A 17606-nucleotide genomic window follows, 5' to 3' on the forward strand; every position below is an offset into this window, starting at 1 on the left:
ACCAAAGCAGGAACTACACACGCACAATTGCACGGTAGGTGATGTGGAACCACTGGAGGTAATCGACCCTAATACAGGAGTGGATTTTCAGGCTGTCTCATCTGTCTCCTGGCAGGGATACCGCTTTGCTAGAAAGCCAACAAGTGTCTGAAGTTCATTCCTGTCTTCCGCAGTCAGAAGCTCAAAGAGCACCCAGAAGCTGCCAGCATATAAACTGCAATATGGTTACATTATGAATTGTGAGACCATGAAAGCAAAGGAAGGCTAGCAGGAGAGAGGCTTCGCTACCTCTGTTTTAATTTCATCTCAGTATCTCAGCTAGGATATCTATCTGTGTCACTCTCCAGACCTACCCATGCAGGTGGTGGCTGTCACCTTGTTGCAGGAGATCCAATAATGCAATTACTCCAACCTGCAAAGTTCTTTTTTGCCAACTTTGCCAAGTTTGCTACAGACAGTTTGGAAAGGAGCAGAAACGTGCAAAGTTGGCCTCTACTTTTCTGGCTTCAGAAAGAAAATTGGCTTGATTACCTCTAAAACTTATTATGCAACATAGATCAAGACTGTTATTTCTGCCCAGCAATTCTCATGAGCAGAACTACTTTGCAATGTGAGATGAGGAAGTAAAAACTGGAAGCTTAATAGAAAGCAACAGACACAGACAAGCAGACATCAGCATCTAATGACGTTTGAAGTGCTTTTCTCTTTCAGCCCAACGTCTGTTTGGCCCATGGGCACTGTGGGCTCTGTCAGTCAGTGTCTGTGGCACCCGTTGCTAGTGAAGAAAGCTGCAATTACTCATATTTGACAACTCAGTGTTACAAAGCCCTGTGAAGTTCAAAGCCATCCACCTGGCACTTCCTCCTAACAGGCGTGCGGCTCTGATGGAGAACTTTGGGAATTCTTCATCTTTTCTTTCCCACACACCCAAATCTCATTCTCTCCCTCTCTTTGTGGCCTCCCTTTCACCCGGATATCACACTGAGAGAGTTCAGATGAGCAGGACTGAGACAAGACAGATCTCCTCAGGACTGAAGTGCCTCAGTGCAATGCACTCCACACCAAAGAACACTAAGGCTTGGGCAGGGCCTCTCCAAACACAGCTCAGACTGTGCCTACAGCAAACAGAGTCTTGTGAGAGCTCCTTTCATAGTGCTGCATTATTATAGAGACATGTGTCTGAGGATGCCACAATTATAACAGAGAATGTTTATTTTGTCTGTAACCCAGCTGGCTGGCTTGCTGCATTTCAAACCTCTTCAAGTAAATAAATGAGAGGACTCCACTTTCCCCTCTGTATACACGAGTGTTATTTCATGTATCAGATGCCTGTACAAAAACTGCTGTCAGGCTATTAATTATCTGGAAAAACACCTTGAAACTTGACTCGATGAGGCCACGTTGCAAATGGGCTCTAATGGCTTTTATTTCTCATTTCTGTCACTTGAGATCTAATCTGCCATCTTCTCATTTTTTATCCTCCCTGCTCCCCTCGAACATCACTGAGCAGTTCTTCCCTTGGTGCCAGGCAGGGGATGGGTGATGTGATGGGAGGTTCTGGACAAGGGAAGGTTGAGCTGAGCAGTGCTGGGAAGAAGTTTTGAGCACAGTCCATTTGACTGAAGGTAAAGCACAACTGCAGGGCTGCTCCTGTTCCTTCTCCAAACAAATGGAAGAACTCGAGAGGACCTTAAAATAGAACGGCCTGGGTTGAAAAGGACCATAATGGCTGGATTTCAAAAGTTGTTCAGATGCTCTCAGGTTATTAATTGGGTAACAGTGCATTTGCTGATGAATTTGCCTATCAATGATCAGACCTCAGGTAGATGGGTGGGAAAATCGAGTGGCAGTTCCAGACTGGAGCTGTGAGGTGTGAGATCCTCAGGCAGAAGCCACAAATTCTTTTCCTCCTCAGCCACATTGTCACCACAATCTGTTTTGGAGTTCCTTCTGCTTTATTCGGTTATGCAAACATTACTTTAAGGAATATTTCCCAATCCTCCTGTGGGAATCCAACCCAATTTCCAGAGACAACGTGTGTGCAAAAATGACTAACGCTGCTCTTTGAGGAGGGGAGGAGATTTAAGGCTTTTGACTTTTCCCTTCTTCTTTTTCATTTCCCTCCTTCTTCTAAGTATCTCTTTATTCATCACTTTAATTACCTAATCGTAAATTTCTTTAGGGGGTTACTTAGAAGGAAAATTAGCATCAAAGCTTGGCAGTAAATTCAGGGGCTCTTGGAGCAGGTCCAAGCTGTTTCACCTGTGATTAATTAGATGATTTTTTTCTTTAAGTGCCAGAGGGCTGTTGAGGTCTTTAAGCAGTTACATGACTGCTGGCAGCTCAGGAATTATGATTGATGCGTCAGTCTGGCATTCAGGACTTCTGCTTCTTTGTGGAGTTGCAGGGAGAAGTGAGAACAGAGGATGAACTGCACTGGTGGAGGCAAAATGCTCATCTCTGCCATGCATGGGCCCTCAGCATTCCTAAAAGAGCACCAGAATGGCTGGGACCACTTCTGCCATGCAGGAGAGCGCTCAGCAGAAGTGTTCAGCAGAGCAGAACAGACTGAGAGAAATGGAGAGATGCCTGCTGCTCTGATTGATACCTTATAGAGGGATGAGACCAAGTCAGGGCTTGGTCTCCTGTCTCCTTTTAAGCTTCCTTTGAGAAGGTCTGGGCTTATTCTGGAAAGACAAGAGGAAAACTCAAATCTCAACATTTAGAAACATTCTGTAGAGAAAAAAATAATATTTATTTAGATAGAAGATGCCCTCTGTGTACCTGGCTAGGAAAGCTTGGAAAAAGCACCTGAAAATGGACACAGTGAGACCAGCAGGCTGCTTCGGCGCTGCCATTACTCCAGCCACGTGTTTCTTGGAAAATGAATAACTTCAGCCATTAATGCTTATTAGTTGGCACATGTGTACCACAGAAAAGTGTCAGAAGCATTAATGATGCACTTCCAGATTGCTTAATATGGTTAGCTCACCTAATTCACTCTGCACGGCCTCCTGCTGCATGTGCGGAAGCAATCAGCAGCTCAACTGCTGCAATCCCTGTAAGAGGCTGATGGGGAGATGGGGGATGAGACCACAGTTTTATGGTACTTTGGTGGCAGGTCAAGAGAGTAAGCTCATGGAGATGGATGGCAAAGCAGAACAGAGCCCTTCCTTTGGTGGGAGCAGCTGAAGAACCCACTGCCAATTACTGATTCAGAGTGACTGCCTTGTTTGGAGTTATTGCAGTAGAGTCAGATTGTATCTCAGATACGATACCAGCTCATGTGCTCTCAAAGCCGAGTTCCTGTTGTTGTGCCCTTCCTCCCAGGACATCTCCATGTCCCATTGTGGCAGCAGACAGAACATCACCCAGATGGGAAGCAGTTCATCTCCATGGGCAGTCCCCATCACTGCTTAGAGAGTAATGACACCCCCTGTCTGCAGCCACCTCTTGTTTTCATCAATGGCCACCCTGCCCTATCCCACATTTATAGACTCTGGATTCTCCTCAGAGCTCATTGACTTCGTGTCTATCATCACCTCTGCCCTGCAGAGCCCTCACTGCTCACCATGCTGGATTGGAGCTGGCTGCAGGAAAGGACATTCATATTCATCTCCTTAAGGGCAAGTGCAAAGCTTATGTGTGCATGCCCTGACAATGAGGAGACCTGGGTTCTGTCTTTGTTTATGCCACAGATCTGCTGTATGTTTCTCAACTGCTTCCCTGGTAATTTGTATGCATCACCTGAGCTCACGAGGTCAGGCACCACTTTTAATTGCTTCTAACCCCAGATTTTCAGAACTCAACTGGAAACTGTCGATATTGCTAAAAACCAAAACCTACGAATATCAATCCCTATGCACAGGGAGGTTTTCCTGCTCAGGAAGGGTGCAGATGAGCAAACATTGGTGCAGAGATCCTGCAGCAGCTTTGTGTATCACGCCATGGTTTTCACTGCAGGAGCTGAACTTCTCTCTACTACAGCTATATAAATGTATGACCCAACAAATATGCAAGATCCTGCTGTTGAAGAATCAAAGGTGGCACCTTCAGAAAGCGTGTTTGCATGCACCCCGACACACATTCTCTCCTACACCTTTGCTTTTCACAGTTTGTGACAACAGAGATTATTCCTTGCTGGAAGAATGTGGCATTGTTGACATTAAAAAAAGAAAGCAGCAGGAGCAGAAAACAGGCCTTTGCTTTGCTTGAACAGCACAGGCTTTCTTGATCAGCTGTCTGAGGTGCCTCATCTGTACAAAGCACTTAAACCTGTCTAACATCAAAAAGGTAAGACGAGTCACTTTGATGCTCCAGAGCACATGCCTAACATGATTAGTGCAGAATCTCCTGGTGATAACAGAATTATGCAAAAGAGGCCTTGACCCATTAATGCTTTTACCTTCCTTAGGATTTCTCTCCCCTTTCTTCTACGAGAAGCAGAACTGCTTGCTCAGAGGTAGCAACTAAACAAAACGGTGGGATAAGCAAAGTGAAAGAGGTCCCTCCATCACCTTGTCATTTCCCTCTGCTCCATCTTAGCCTGGCACCACACGCTCCAGCAGTCGTGGGTTAAACCACCAGAAATCTGATGTACAGGAAAAGCTCTGCAACTGAATATAGGCCCCCTGCTACATTCCCCCTGCTCTGACAGCTTTACACCACCCATAGCTCTGAGTAACACAGCAGCATTACCAACGTTTGGTGCCTTAAAGTTGGACCCAGCAGGTCCTGAATTTCTGTTACAACATTTGCATATGATTTCTAGGGAAAGCACATGAATTCAGATAGAAGAGTTTGCTGGCTACAAAGTTGAGTTTCTCACCCATTTGGGAAAGTTCTGGGTAAACCAATTCTTTTGGTTTTTTTCCTTCTTCTGGGAGTTTTCTTAGTAAAAATGCATTAACATTACACAAGAGCTGCTTAAAACCAGTACAGAGGCCCAGGCATGCATGTGTAGACATTTAAAGACAACAGAGCAATAGGAAAAGGTGTTACCTCTGTGCTCAGTCTGAATTACAGCTGCAAATAAAGAAGGGTTCAGGTGATGACAATACAGAAAGCTTGCAGTGTCAGTATAAGATTTCCTCTGTAGTCAGATCTCAGCTCTTCCTGAAGCTTACAATAGGACCAAGGGCTGTAAAGCCTCCCCAGGCTCTTCTTTCCACCTTTTAACAGTCTCTGTCTCTTAAAATATTGCATGAGAGGGAATGGATCGAGGATGCTGTTATCAAAACCTTGATCTGCCAGAGGGTGAGCAGATCCCAGTGCACAAAATCTTATCTGTTTGTATGTACAGCGGGCGACTTTAGGCCAAAAAAACCTCCTACCAAGAAATCAGCTGTCCTGGCTCAGTCTCAGGGCTGCACAGGGCTGGCAATGGGAAAGCATTTCCATGGTATTTTGTTTGCTCTAAGCGTGGCTCACTGATTCCTACTTACAGTTCAAGATAGATTGCATGATTACTTTCTTCCAGGAAAGATGAGTCCAACACATTAAGTCTCAGACTGAATCCAAACCCCAGACTTCCCCAGGATTTATTTCCATCTGGAGCTTTGGTCCAAGCTCTTTTCCTTGTTTGTTACTCACACTGTTTGCATGGAGTTCCTAAATGTCCTGTCCTAAATCAGCACCCGTTTACGCTCGGCTAAACAAATCACAAGAGGCAGCCCCTCCCTTGAAGCTCTTAATTACCTAAATTAACAAGTATGTCATTATTTTCCCTGCGTTCAGTGGGCAGCAATAGGATACGGGGAGTTGAATAACTCACCCAGGGTCATACAGCCCATTTGCAGATTGGTGTTTAACACTTAACTGCAGAGCTTTATTTTATTCCTCAAGGGGAAAAGCCCAAATCCAGACCCAACCATTCCCACGGGTGGGAAAACTTCTGAAGTATTTATTTGCAACAAAGGCTTATTTTCCCCTTTTTCCTGTTTAAAACAGAAAAAAGAAAAAAAAAAAGACCAAGACCATACTCTTGAGCTTCAGGGATCTGTTAATTGGCTCCCTAGTAAAATTACAGAGACTCAGCTGCCTGATAATGATTGTAAATGACAGAGACTATCAGGTTTACCTTGTGATGTCCCTGGGGAGCTTGCAGTTAGTTTAGTCTGAACTCTGCATCAGCTGTTTGGGTTCCTTTCTTCTCAGCATGTGGTATCTGGACTCAAGCTGCAGTCTTTCAAACCTAATTAGTGTTAGGGGAAAGAGAGAGTGGAAAAGAAAAAAAAAAAACACCACCATTCTCCTGCTTCCCTCCACTGAATATAACACAAGGGCAGGATCTGATTTATGGCATAAGTAAATGGGGGATTATTTGGGGTTGTTTGTTTTGTTTTTAAATGCCCATCAATCCAACATCTTCAGTTCTGTGTGCAAGAAAAGTGCACTTCAGAGTGCTGGAGTCTTTGAACTGAGCTGTTCAGCAGAGTCTCTGAACTTGGTGGAGTATCGCGTTCGAATACAGATGGATCTGTTCTACACCCAGCAGAAACTCAAGTTTTTGCCCTTTGCAGATGCTTTACTTTCTGATAGGCACTGCTGAAGAGCTTCATGGCACTGTTTTCAATGCTAATCTTATGTGATTGGCCAAATCTCAACTACCTGCTGCCCACTAAGAAGTAAGAGCACTGACAATTGACTGTGGGATCTCAATTGCTTCTACAGCTCTTTATCTGAAGGGCATTTTGCAGTCTCTCAATGCATGGAGGTGTCTGTGGTATCTCTTTTCTTGCTTTGTAACCAACTCTTCAATTCTTACAGGTCTTCAGTTGCAATGTTGAATGGAACGAGGGAGAAAAGCAGATCTGTGGGTAGCATCTTCAAATCACTGGCAGGCCGAGCAATCACAAACCTGGGAAAGCATTGGTATGTGAGATTCAGACTGCTTGGTGAAGCCTTTGCAGTGAGTCTGGGACAGGAAGAATGCTGCAGGGCTCTTTGTATGGATAATGAGTGCATCTGCAGAGTTCTTTGGAACGCTGAGACAACACGCAGAGTTTTATTGTACCTCCCTTTGCACCTAGGAGTGGCCAACTTATTAAAAACGAAACTCGCGAGTCTCTGAAACAGCTGGCAAAATGTGTGATAGATTTTTTGGTTGCTCAAAATCTCTAAATCAAAACAGAGTGTCTGTCTGAGATCTGGAGATCAAGCAATCATGGGAACCTTGAAATGGAAAGATTTGGAGCAGATGGGCTCAGATGAGGCAGTTCTCTCTGCCCTCAGCAGTGTTATAACTTCATGCTCCAGCAGCTCTCTAATGAAGAAAAGATAAATCACACTTCAAATGAACTTCAGAGAACCTCATGAAAGTACCAATAAGCACTGGATCTCCAGAAATAACTGGAGAACCGTGTTCAGATTACTCACCAGTTTGCCCCAGATGGCCTTAGTTGCCTTCAAGGATGTCTGAACTCAAGACATAAATAAGGAATTCGGATTGCCTTCCACAGATGCCAAACTTCAAAGTCAGGACTGGCATCCTTTGACTTACAGTACAACTTAAAATGAAGTGTACTTGCCTGTTCTTGTACGGATTGGGATCCTCCATCAGCCGGTAGAGGCCAAAGCAGAGTATTCCAAATGTGTCTAAAGCTTTGCAGTAGATGTCTCCAAAGGAATCCTCCTGCAATGAAAGAAGCAAAACCACTCTTGCCTCAAAGGGACCAAACTGGACAACTCAGCGCAGCGCTGACACTGAGCCAACTGCCCTCCCTGTTCACTACTTTTAGTCTCATTGTGTTTGGTAAGAAAGACAGAAAACAAAATGATTGATCCCCCCCAAAAGGTTAGAATCTAATATAAAGCCATCTGATGTCTTCAGTCTCCTTAAAATATGGCTTGAGCTACACAACGATCTTCAGCTGCATGAAACAAAGCTTCAGGTAATGACAACCAGCCTTTTTGTTCTGGAAGCAGTGAGGATGAAAGCTTGATCCCTGCAGCCCAAATCCATGCCATGACTCACCAGGATCCCTGACAACCACCTTTCAGACAGTGGCAGGAGTGCCAGCTTGCACCTGACTTGGTAGGGATTTTGGACCACGTTGCCCAGACTTCTGCTCAGTCTGCTGTCCTCTTCTCCCAGCTGCTCCAATGCTGGGCTCGTCCTGCTTGTCACCAAAGCCTGCAGCAAAGCCAGGATGTGATGGTTGTAGTAGGTCTGCAGAGGAAGAAACAAGGAAAATGTAAAGACTAAAGGGTATGCCCTGACTGCTCAAAGACAAACAGATTTTACCACCGAGAACGTGATCAGACACTTCAGAGAGGTTTTTTTGTACACTTGGCTTCGTCTTTAATTACGTATAAAGTTTTCTGATGCAAAGATTTGAAGACAAAAACACGAACCAGCATCTTTTTTTTTAATTATTTGATCTATACGTGTTCCCTCTGCCTGCAGTGCATCAAATAACCCATTTCCCACCCTTTCTCAAAAAAAAATCTCATTTCCTACGTAGAGCCACTTTGTGGAACCTGTCGCCTGTGCTCACCTGAGCAAAGAAACTAAACAAGGTGCAGAGAAGGAACGCTGCTATTAAATCCAAGCTCAGCTCAAATCCTCTTAAGAACTTCTGACCATATTGTCGGGCAAAAAGGTATAATGCTGTTAGAGTAATTCCCAGCCTTTTAAAGTAAGGAGCTATAGTCCAGGGTTATCCAGGAGTGATACAGCTTCAGGGGAATCTGCACTTTACATATTTAACAGAAGCGTGCTGAGCTCTTTAACATATCATTGCTGTACTTTTTGACATCAAAAGGATTGCATTTCCATACGTGGATGAATTAATAGGATTTGCATGTCACCCTCATTCTGTACTTTCTTGGCTGAGTTACACGGCAGGGGTTTGAAAGGCAGGGAACGACGACAGAGGTGTGCGTACACACCGGGATGCAGCATACTGTGTTCACAATGGCTCTGGCTTTAAAGCAGCAGCATTTCCATGGCGTGCCCATGAGGAGTTCTTTCCCAGCTGTTGTCTGGGTACAACACGAGATAAGGACACTTCCTAGGGATGGACCTGCACACAAAGGCTGTGCCAGAATCCATCTCCCACCGCCAAGCAGCTGTGTAATCCCACTCACTTTGTGTTGCCACCAAGCTTTTAGAACCAGTCCTGTACAGCTCAGGAACCCACAGCAACTGCTCAACAGCAGCGTATTTCTCTCCTTCTTCCCTGGATTTTTTCTCCTATGAGGAAAGGTTGAGGGAAATGGGCTTGTTTAGCTTGGAGAAGAGAAGGCTCCAGGAGACCTCATAGCCTTCCAATACTTGAAGGGAGAGTATAGACAGGAGGGGGAATGGCTGTTTACAAGGGTAGATAGTGATAGGACAAGGGGGAATGGTTTCAAACTGAGACAGGGGAGGTTTAGGTTAGATATCAGGAGGAAGTTTTTCACACAGAGGGTGGTGAGGCACTGGAACAAGTTGCCCAAGGAGGCTGTAGATGCCCCATCCCTGCAGGCATTCAAAGCCAGGCTGGATGTGGCTCTGGGCAGCCTGGGCTGCTGGTTGGCAGCCCTGCCCATGGTAGAGGGGTTGAAACTAAATGATCATTGTGGTCCTTTCCAACCCAGGCCATTCTATGATGATTCTATGGATTTACAGACTGACTGAATCTAACATAAGGTGCTCCAGTGCTCTAAAGCAGAGCCAAGTGCTGATCGTTCTTGGACAGACTTGGAATCTATGCTGGAGTGAAATTTTATCCTTTAAGACAGGTCATGCTAAGTCTCAAGTTACTTTTTCACTTGACACAAGCAGCCATTAATTACTATCTGGATGACTGACATATCAGGGAGTAGCAGCAATATAATACTTTCCCTAACACCTTCTGAGAAAACCATAACTGGACTTGACATGCTTATTTTGGACTGCTTATCCCTTTGATAGCTTTGTTTTGTATTTATTCAATTTCTGCAAAACTGCCACCCAAGCACTATCCCCTTGGACAAGAACTGAGAGCGATGCACGTGGAACTCAGCTCCAGCATGGGGAGGAGAAAGAAAGGGGCTTTGGGGAAAAAAAGAGATGGCAATTTAGAAACACCAGCTTGTGAGCTGAACTTCAGTTTTGCTGCCAAAATCCTGGCTTAACTACATCTAAGTGTCACCACAAACTATAGCACTCAGCTTTGACAGCAATTTATAGTGATCACACCATCAAGATGGAATCACTGCAGTCCTCCTGGTCTGTTTTGCTTTTGTTTTTGTTTTTTTTTTTTGTGAGATGTACCCAATTCTCTTAATGCAAATGCCTCTAAAAAGACATTACCAGGTATTTTAAGGAGAATCAACATGAATGCTTCCTTTAAAACCTGGTCTTGTGAGTCAGCAATGGTCCAAATAGGTGGAACTTTTCAGAAAAGAGCCACTGGGTTAAAAAGTCCCAAGTAAAAAGTTCAGTTGAGTTGGAAAAGATTTTCCATCCAAACTCAGAGTGAATTTCTGCCTGGGTGACAGTCAGACAGATGAGAAGAACTGCATTTTCTGTTCGTGCCCATGGTGCTGTGATAAAGTGGAGGTAGTGAAAGCTGCCTGTTCCCTAGTTCACCCATGTGCCAGACCTGTAGGACTCCATTCTATGTGTCCCAGGTATTCAGAATTCCCATAATCTTCTCAGCAATGAGCATCATTGCCAGAGCCTGCACCACAAGGCCAGCTGGTGCTGAATGCAATTCCAGCATCAGTGGCTGCACTTCCCTTTGGGGGACTGTTAGTAAGTTCATGTTATCAATCAAAATGTAAATAAATCAGGCAAGAGGAGAGAGAAAGTTATGAAAAGCTATTAAAGCACTCTGAAAGTTCCTTCAAATACTAGCATGAGTGTATGAAAACCAGGGAGAGCAGCTGCTGCTCACAGCATCACTCAGGTGTGTCTCCTGGAGCCCAAAGTTGCCTTTCATTCTATGGGACCTGCTACCCCAGGAAACCAGAGGCCCACAGAGCAGTCAGTTGGCAGGAGGTTGGAGCTGGCTGGTCTGTAAATGTCCCTCCCAGCTCAAACCATTCCAGGATTCCATGATTAGCAAATTGCTTAAACAGGAATAGACATGTTTAATTCTGAGGGCACTGAGTCTCGTGCCTTTCTGACACGTGTGGCCTTGACCATTGTTAAGGGTAGATTAAGTGGGTTTACCCTGGCTGATAATCACTTTGTTAACACTCCAATGCCACTAAACGTGACAGGAGGAGATACATCTACTTACCATAGACAAAAGAGAATTCAAGAAGCTATCTGAGAAAATAGCTCCTGCAGGGGCAGCGGTGGGGGAAAGCAGATCTTCCTCTGGGATGTCAGAACTGCTGCTGGGAGACTGATTAATGAAGTGGGCATTTGGTGAAAACTCTGTTGGATAAGCAAAGAAGAAACGGGAGACATCTCAGCAACGGAAAGAAGCCATCTAGGATCAGAAAAGAAAGCTAATATACGGAGCTTGCCATTCTGAGGCCAGCACTAGGAACAGTGTGCTGCATTAGGAAGGAGGAACAAAATAGTGGTGCTGACTGATGGTGCAATGGGACACAAAAGACACAGAAGCCTCAAATTGATCTCCCAAGCAAGTGCTTAAAGATAGGAGGCCAAAATTAATTCACCTGTTTTGAAAGAAAAAAAAAAAAGGAATAATCTGATTTCTTCCGCTCGTTTTCCTGACCTAACAGGAATGAAATGACTTTATTGGCTTAAACTGGGGTTAGAGTTCCTTACATGGCTGTCCTTCTATTACAAGGCTGACAAAGTGAGGATCCCTATTCTTGCTGCCTGAGGTAGTCCTGCAGAATTCCCCCCCAGTCAGAAAGTGATTCCTTTTCAGCTCGCCTTCTGTTCTCAGGGAACTGTTAAAGTGTGCCCTGGCAAAAGTGCTCCTGGACGTGCTGGGTTTGTCCTGGCACTCCAGCACAGCCATTGAGCTCTGATGAATGACAGCAGCACAGTTAGAGAGAGACAGGAGGGCTGAAAAGAATTGAGATCAAGAACCCATGTCTTCCCATTAAAAAATAGAGAGAACAAGGAACTCCATGCAAGTAATGATTGATTTCTACGATGTCCCCTTGGGCCGGAATGCATTTGAGTGTATCATTTTTAAAGATGACTAAAGCTAGCCAGAATCACCACGCTATTAATGCCTCCTGTTGTCTTGCAGTGTCGGTGCCATCCTTCAGCCGTGTGCTCTCAATACAGATATTTCACCCACCCTGGCTTTTAGGAGCTGGCACTGCTCTGGAATTAATCAGTGTGGCTCCCCAAGCCAGCCTGCAGCACCAGTCCTGCAATAGGGGTCCAGCTCTATTTTCCACACTGTCCCTTCTCCTTCACACACTCACAGGATCCCTGTTTGCTTGCAGATGGCTGCTGTTTATCCTGTGTATCTCCAGCCCTTTATGGTGTGGGTTTTTAGGATGTGCTGCTCAGGTAAGTGCCTGCTTATAGTAGCCCTGGGAGTCCAGGGATTCACTCCAGTTCAGAAGATGACCAACATGTTGAAATGTGCTCAATGTGAGGGATCTGGACCAGCAGACACCTCCACGTGCAGCTGCCATTTAACTGGCCTTGCTTTTGTGCTGCCAGGTTTTAAATTGGAGCATCACAGATCTGTAGGGGTTGGAAGGGACCTCTGCAGGTACCACAGTCCAACCCCACTAAAGTGAACTCCTCACAGCAGGTTGCAGAGGAAAGCATCCAGGTGGGTTTGAGCATCTCCAGAGAAGGAGACTCCAGCACCAATCTGGGCAGCCTATTCCAGGGCTGTGTCACCTGAATGGTAAAGAATCTGGGGGTTATTTTCCTTCTTAGCCCATCCTTGTAACTCTGAATGTGTTGCCATGCTGTTGAAGACCACAAGTGGGGCAGCCCTCCATGTACTGAGGGACCAGGCTCGACTCATGATTGCGTCAAATTGCTGACATGACTAAAATCCAAGTTATGTCAACACATCACAGATGTTTTCCCCTCCATGACACACCACATCCTGGAGGGAAATCACATTGGAGCGATGGCTGTCTGCAGACATTAGTGTGACTGCACAATACTTTCTCCCTGGGCCTCAGGAGCCAGCTCAAAACATTTCTGAAGCTTTTGGACACAACGGAAATAAAAGCTGAAACCGCAGCACTAGAGAGAGCATCCAAATATCACTCCGGGGAATCCAACAGTTCTGAAAGACTCTGAAGAAAGCTTTATCTTATCGGTTTCTGCTGGAGAGTTTCAGTCTAAGGGCTGAGCAGCCCGCTGCAGTTGTTTGCTGCTTTGTGGTGGCAGGAGTGCATTGGTCCCATCCCCACCCTGCAGACGTGTATTGCCCACATACAAGCATTGCTCCAAAGAAGGAAGAAAGAGAAGCCAAACCTGAGTGCAATGCTGAGAATCCAGCTATGACACCCAGCAGCATGCTGTGCTGATGTGATGTTCTTGTGTCAGCATTCTGAATGGAGCAAAACATCCACGTCATTGGGGAGCACCAGCCCAGCATCACCACTCTGGTGTGACACTGACTGCTGCATTACTAATCAATTAATTAGTGCTCGTGTTCCTAATTAACGAATCTAGTTTGTAACCATCAGGAGACAAAAGCAAAGATAAAAAACCAGCCAAGAGCAGTGATGGAAGAGCTCCATGGCTGCTCCAGTTATAAACACAGGTTAGAGAGGCCAATGGAGGAAAGCCTGCAACAGCCACCACTAGAATCCAGAGAAGAGGAGAAAACCACTGCAGTGTTTCAGAAAGGGGAGGGTTGAAATGTAGAGAATCAGGCCTTGGTTTGCCTCATTTTGTTGGGAGATGAAAACTGGACATGAGATCTTTCTTTAAATCACCGCAGAGAGGGAAGCATGGCCAAAGGACAAGTCTCTGAGCACAGCTGCTTTTGGTGGTGTCTCTTTCTTTGCTGAAAATAAAGGGACAGCAGGAAAGCACGCTTCTGATTGATTTATCATAGTGAAGTCTGTACCCAAAGGTGGGATGAATGTGGGCCACGTGACGAGAACACAGATCTCCTGAGATCCAGTCTAGCAGAACAGAACAAGGACATTATCTTCATCCTAAATGGATGCTTCGGTGTTTTGCTTCACACTGAGACCTTTGTAACACTTTGTTTTATTTATTCTCCCGATAAACCATCCTGACTCCTTCAAAGGCAGTGAATTAACATCTAAGTCAAACCTTTTAATGTTCCTTGGACATGTAGTGCATGTTGCTTTCTGCCTCTGAATTCTAAAAAGGCCTGGGCTAAATAAATAATGCAGCACGCATATTGCTGCTGTGAAATTCTTTCCTAAAGAATAACTTACTCAGCTCTGTAGTGATGGGGATCCTTTTATAACGTGGCTCTGATTGATTCCCCAATGCTCTTGCTCTGAAAACAGCATCTGTAGAAACAGTCAATAACAACATGAGGAGAGAGGGAAGTCAGTGCAAGCAGAAAGGGGGAGGGGATAAAAATGAAACCAAGACACAATAGTTCAGACTGACAAATGTAGGAAATCTTTTGCCTATGCCTAAAAATAATGTCATTGTCATGCAAAAAACCCAAAGCATTTCCTATATTTAGAAAGTGTCTTGACTTGGCTTGCTTTTCCAAGGCTTACTTTATTCATTCAAGGCTTCAAAGGACGAGAAAAATAAAAGCTCTCCTGGGAGCTGCTTATTGACATCGTTACTGGAATATAATTACCCTCTATGGTGCAGCAGTGATGGGTTCCAGTGCTGTTTGCCCCCAAGTACCCAATAAGTTACGCATAGAGGGAGGGGGTTTTGTTTTATCCTTCCCCTTCAAGGATGCTGTGTGTAACTGGATGAGACAGATGAAGGCCAAAGGCATAGGCCATGAGTTTTGAAGACCTGACAGTCAAGAAAAAGAAAAATCCAGAAGTTCCTATAAGCATACGTCCTTATTACTCCCAAGTCTTCCGGACAACTGACTTGTAGAAGCAACCCCAACCCAAAATCTTCTCTTTTTTTTTGATTGTATACCATCTTGTTTCCCTTTCTGTTATACCTGAGCTTTTCCTTTGCTGCCCAGCACAGTATTGGGGTAACTGAGGGTCAGGAACGCCACATGCAGCACATGTGGTTTTATCACAGCCAAAAGGATGAAATCTGAACTCCATTTTGCAAGAGATGAACCTCGTTGAGATTCAGGCAGTTTGTAATGACTCCTTAACCCCTCCGAGGAGCAAGTGAATATTGGAGATCAACCGTTGTTCCAATCATCCATCCCTGAGGTCAGGAGATGGACCCACAAACACCTTGCAAGAGATGGCAGGAGTCACCACACCTCGAAGCAGCAGAACAAGCCCTCCCCAAGCCCAACAAGGCGTCTCTGAATACACACAACTGAATGCCTGAAGTGAATCATTGCCTGCGCTGCACCTCTCCATGCACTGCACCGGTTGATTTGAGTATGTCTGATCACTGCCTGGATACCTTTTCCTTATGTCAATATTTTTCCTATGGAACAGTACACAGCGCTCCACCTGAAATCCTACAGACTGGCAGGGTGCTATTACAAAAGATTACTTAATTGCAGATTACTTCTGTACGTTTGAATTTCAGTAGCTTATTAAGTTGTCAGATTTAATTACCATTACATGTTTAGATTATGCCACAGATTATTTAGTTCGGTACCTAGGTTTGCCAACCTGTTTGTGTGGTGACATGACAGGGTGATAATTACAGCATTACTGGAAAACCTAAAATTTTCCATGGGAAAGACTAGAAGTCCTTGGCATCAGCACGACCTCAGGGAACGCTCGTTCTTGTGAGCGTAAGTAATGTTTACCACAGCGTGGGTCTGGTTCCCTAAGAGCTGCCTAATTCTCCACCCCATGGGACAAGTAATGCACAGAACGGGCCTGGGTTGGTTGCTCACCCTGAAATCTAAAACCACAGGAAATGCAATTGATTTGTGATTTGTTACAGCGTCCAAAGTGAGACCATGTTTGCTGCGACGTTTACCAAAGCACCTGAGCTCTGAAATGCAGATTTCACTGCTACAGGTTGCTGCCTTTAACTACTGCAGGAGGTGAACTGACACCGAGTTCAGATCAGCACAGGCACCGCCTGGCTCTGTTACTGCTACTTGCTGTTCTCACTGTTTCCAAGCTAACTTGACAGTTACCCAGCCTGGCAAATTTCCTTGCTGTTCTCTATCTGTCGGCTCTTTCCTATCTGCAGTTGTCTTCTGTGCTCTTTGCACAAAATAGGAACTCTGCAAGGCAGCTTGGGAAGGCTTTGATGAACAGATGCTCACATCTCTATTTTCCATGTACGCATTGTAGTTCAGAGCTCTGCACACAATGTACTGTGATTTTGAATCATTAGGCAAAAAAGTAAAAATAAAAATGCTGGAGGGTGGTAGAACTGTGGCTGATAGGACGAAGGGGCCTTTCTGCTTCGAGTCTCCCTCTTTTCCATATATACATATAAAGATGCAGTAGGTACAGTATTTATCTGTCATTACAGAGACATATAAATTATATATTTAAGAACATATTATTTACTTCCTCTCTGTACACAATCAATAATGAGTTCCATATATCTTTATATACATGTAGCAATAAATACATTAGTTAAAAGTAATTAACAATTACCCCTTACTCAAATATCTCTTCTAAATCATTATTCTCCTATTCTGACAGTACATGCTGTATGTTGATGTTATTTTGCCTAGTTATTATTAAAACACCCTGTCTCTGCCTCACTGTAATATTTTCTTTGGCACAGCCATTGCTTTAAAAGCCTAGAAAGATAATAAAGTATATGGGAAACACTTAAGAGAGCCATCCATTTCTCAGCCCGTCTTCAGTTAATTAATACTTCCATGTTCTCGGGAGGAGGACAAATCTTAGCTCTTTTGCCAAATAAAGGAAGGAAGAGACACAATAAATATTCTGCTGAGCTGAAGCTGTTTTTGCTTCCATCGCAGTTTCGTGCTGAGAACAGAGCCCACCTTCTCAAGCCCCCAGGGAAAGGTGTTGTTTTTCTCCTTTGGAAGGATGGATAGGGACTCCACTCACAACTGCTTTTCCAAGTAATACAGCAGTTACCAACTCTTGTTGCCATTTAGCCTCCCACAATCGTCTCTTCACTGGAAACCTTGAAGTTTCACTCAGAGCTTTTGGGAGGAACTGGCCTATTTCCAGGAGCAGTGCTGCTGTACCTCTCCTTTGCGAATCTGTAGCTGCAGAAATTGGACTAGGCTGTCCAGCCAGCCAAGTTGAAATGGATTTCTGGCCGTATTCACTGACATTAGTCAGGATAGATGGGCTGTGGGTCAGAGTAGTGACAAGTGATGCTTTCACCCCTCCCTCCTTTCCCCTCATCAGCTCACAGGCCAAGGGAAGCACGCTTACCCACTGAGGATGAACTGAGCTTAACCTCCATGGATCGGACGTTGAGAGTGGCTAGGATGCTTTCCGTGTCAACCAAGGAAGGATTGTTTGAGATAGGAGTGCTTGAAGACAGAATGACACAAGCAGCGCAATCCTGGACATTCACTGCCTTCAGATCCGCACAGGAGAGAGCACTACCCTGATCAAACCAAATAGGGATAAGGAGAAATCTGAGAAAGCTGAACATTAAGGACCATTGAAAGTGAAAGGTG

The 17606-nt window shown here is 44.8% G+C and overlaps 1 protein-coding gene across 1 annotated transcript in view; it reads right to left on the reverse strand.

Moving 5' to 3' along the window:
- Nucleotides 1–6762: 6762 nt before the first annotated feature.
- The window catches only part of KCNU1 (potassium calcium-activated channel subfamily U member 1), a gene marked incomplete at both ends in the record, with an annotated part of 40803 nt that continues 29959 nt past the window's right edge, over nt 6763–17606 (reverse strand). Inside the window, 6 exon segments of the mRNA XM_079547428.1 lie at nt 6763–6859; nt 7530–7633; nt 7976–8170; nt 11214–11353; nt 14293–14370; nt 17356–17533. Of these exon segments, the coding sequence (XP_079403554.1) occupies nt 6763–6859; nt 7530–7633; nt 7976–8170; nt 11214–11353; nt 14293–14370; nt 17356–17533 (792 nt within the window).

The sequence above is a fragment of the Tetrao urogallus genome, assembly GCF_951394365.1.
Source record: "Tetrao urogallus genome assembly, chromosome: 27".
Lineage (NCBI taxonomy): Eukaryota > Metazoa > Chordata > Aves > Galliformes > Phasianidae > Tetrao > Tetrao urogallus.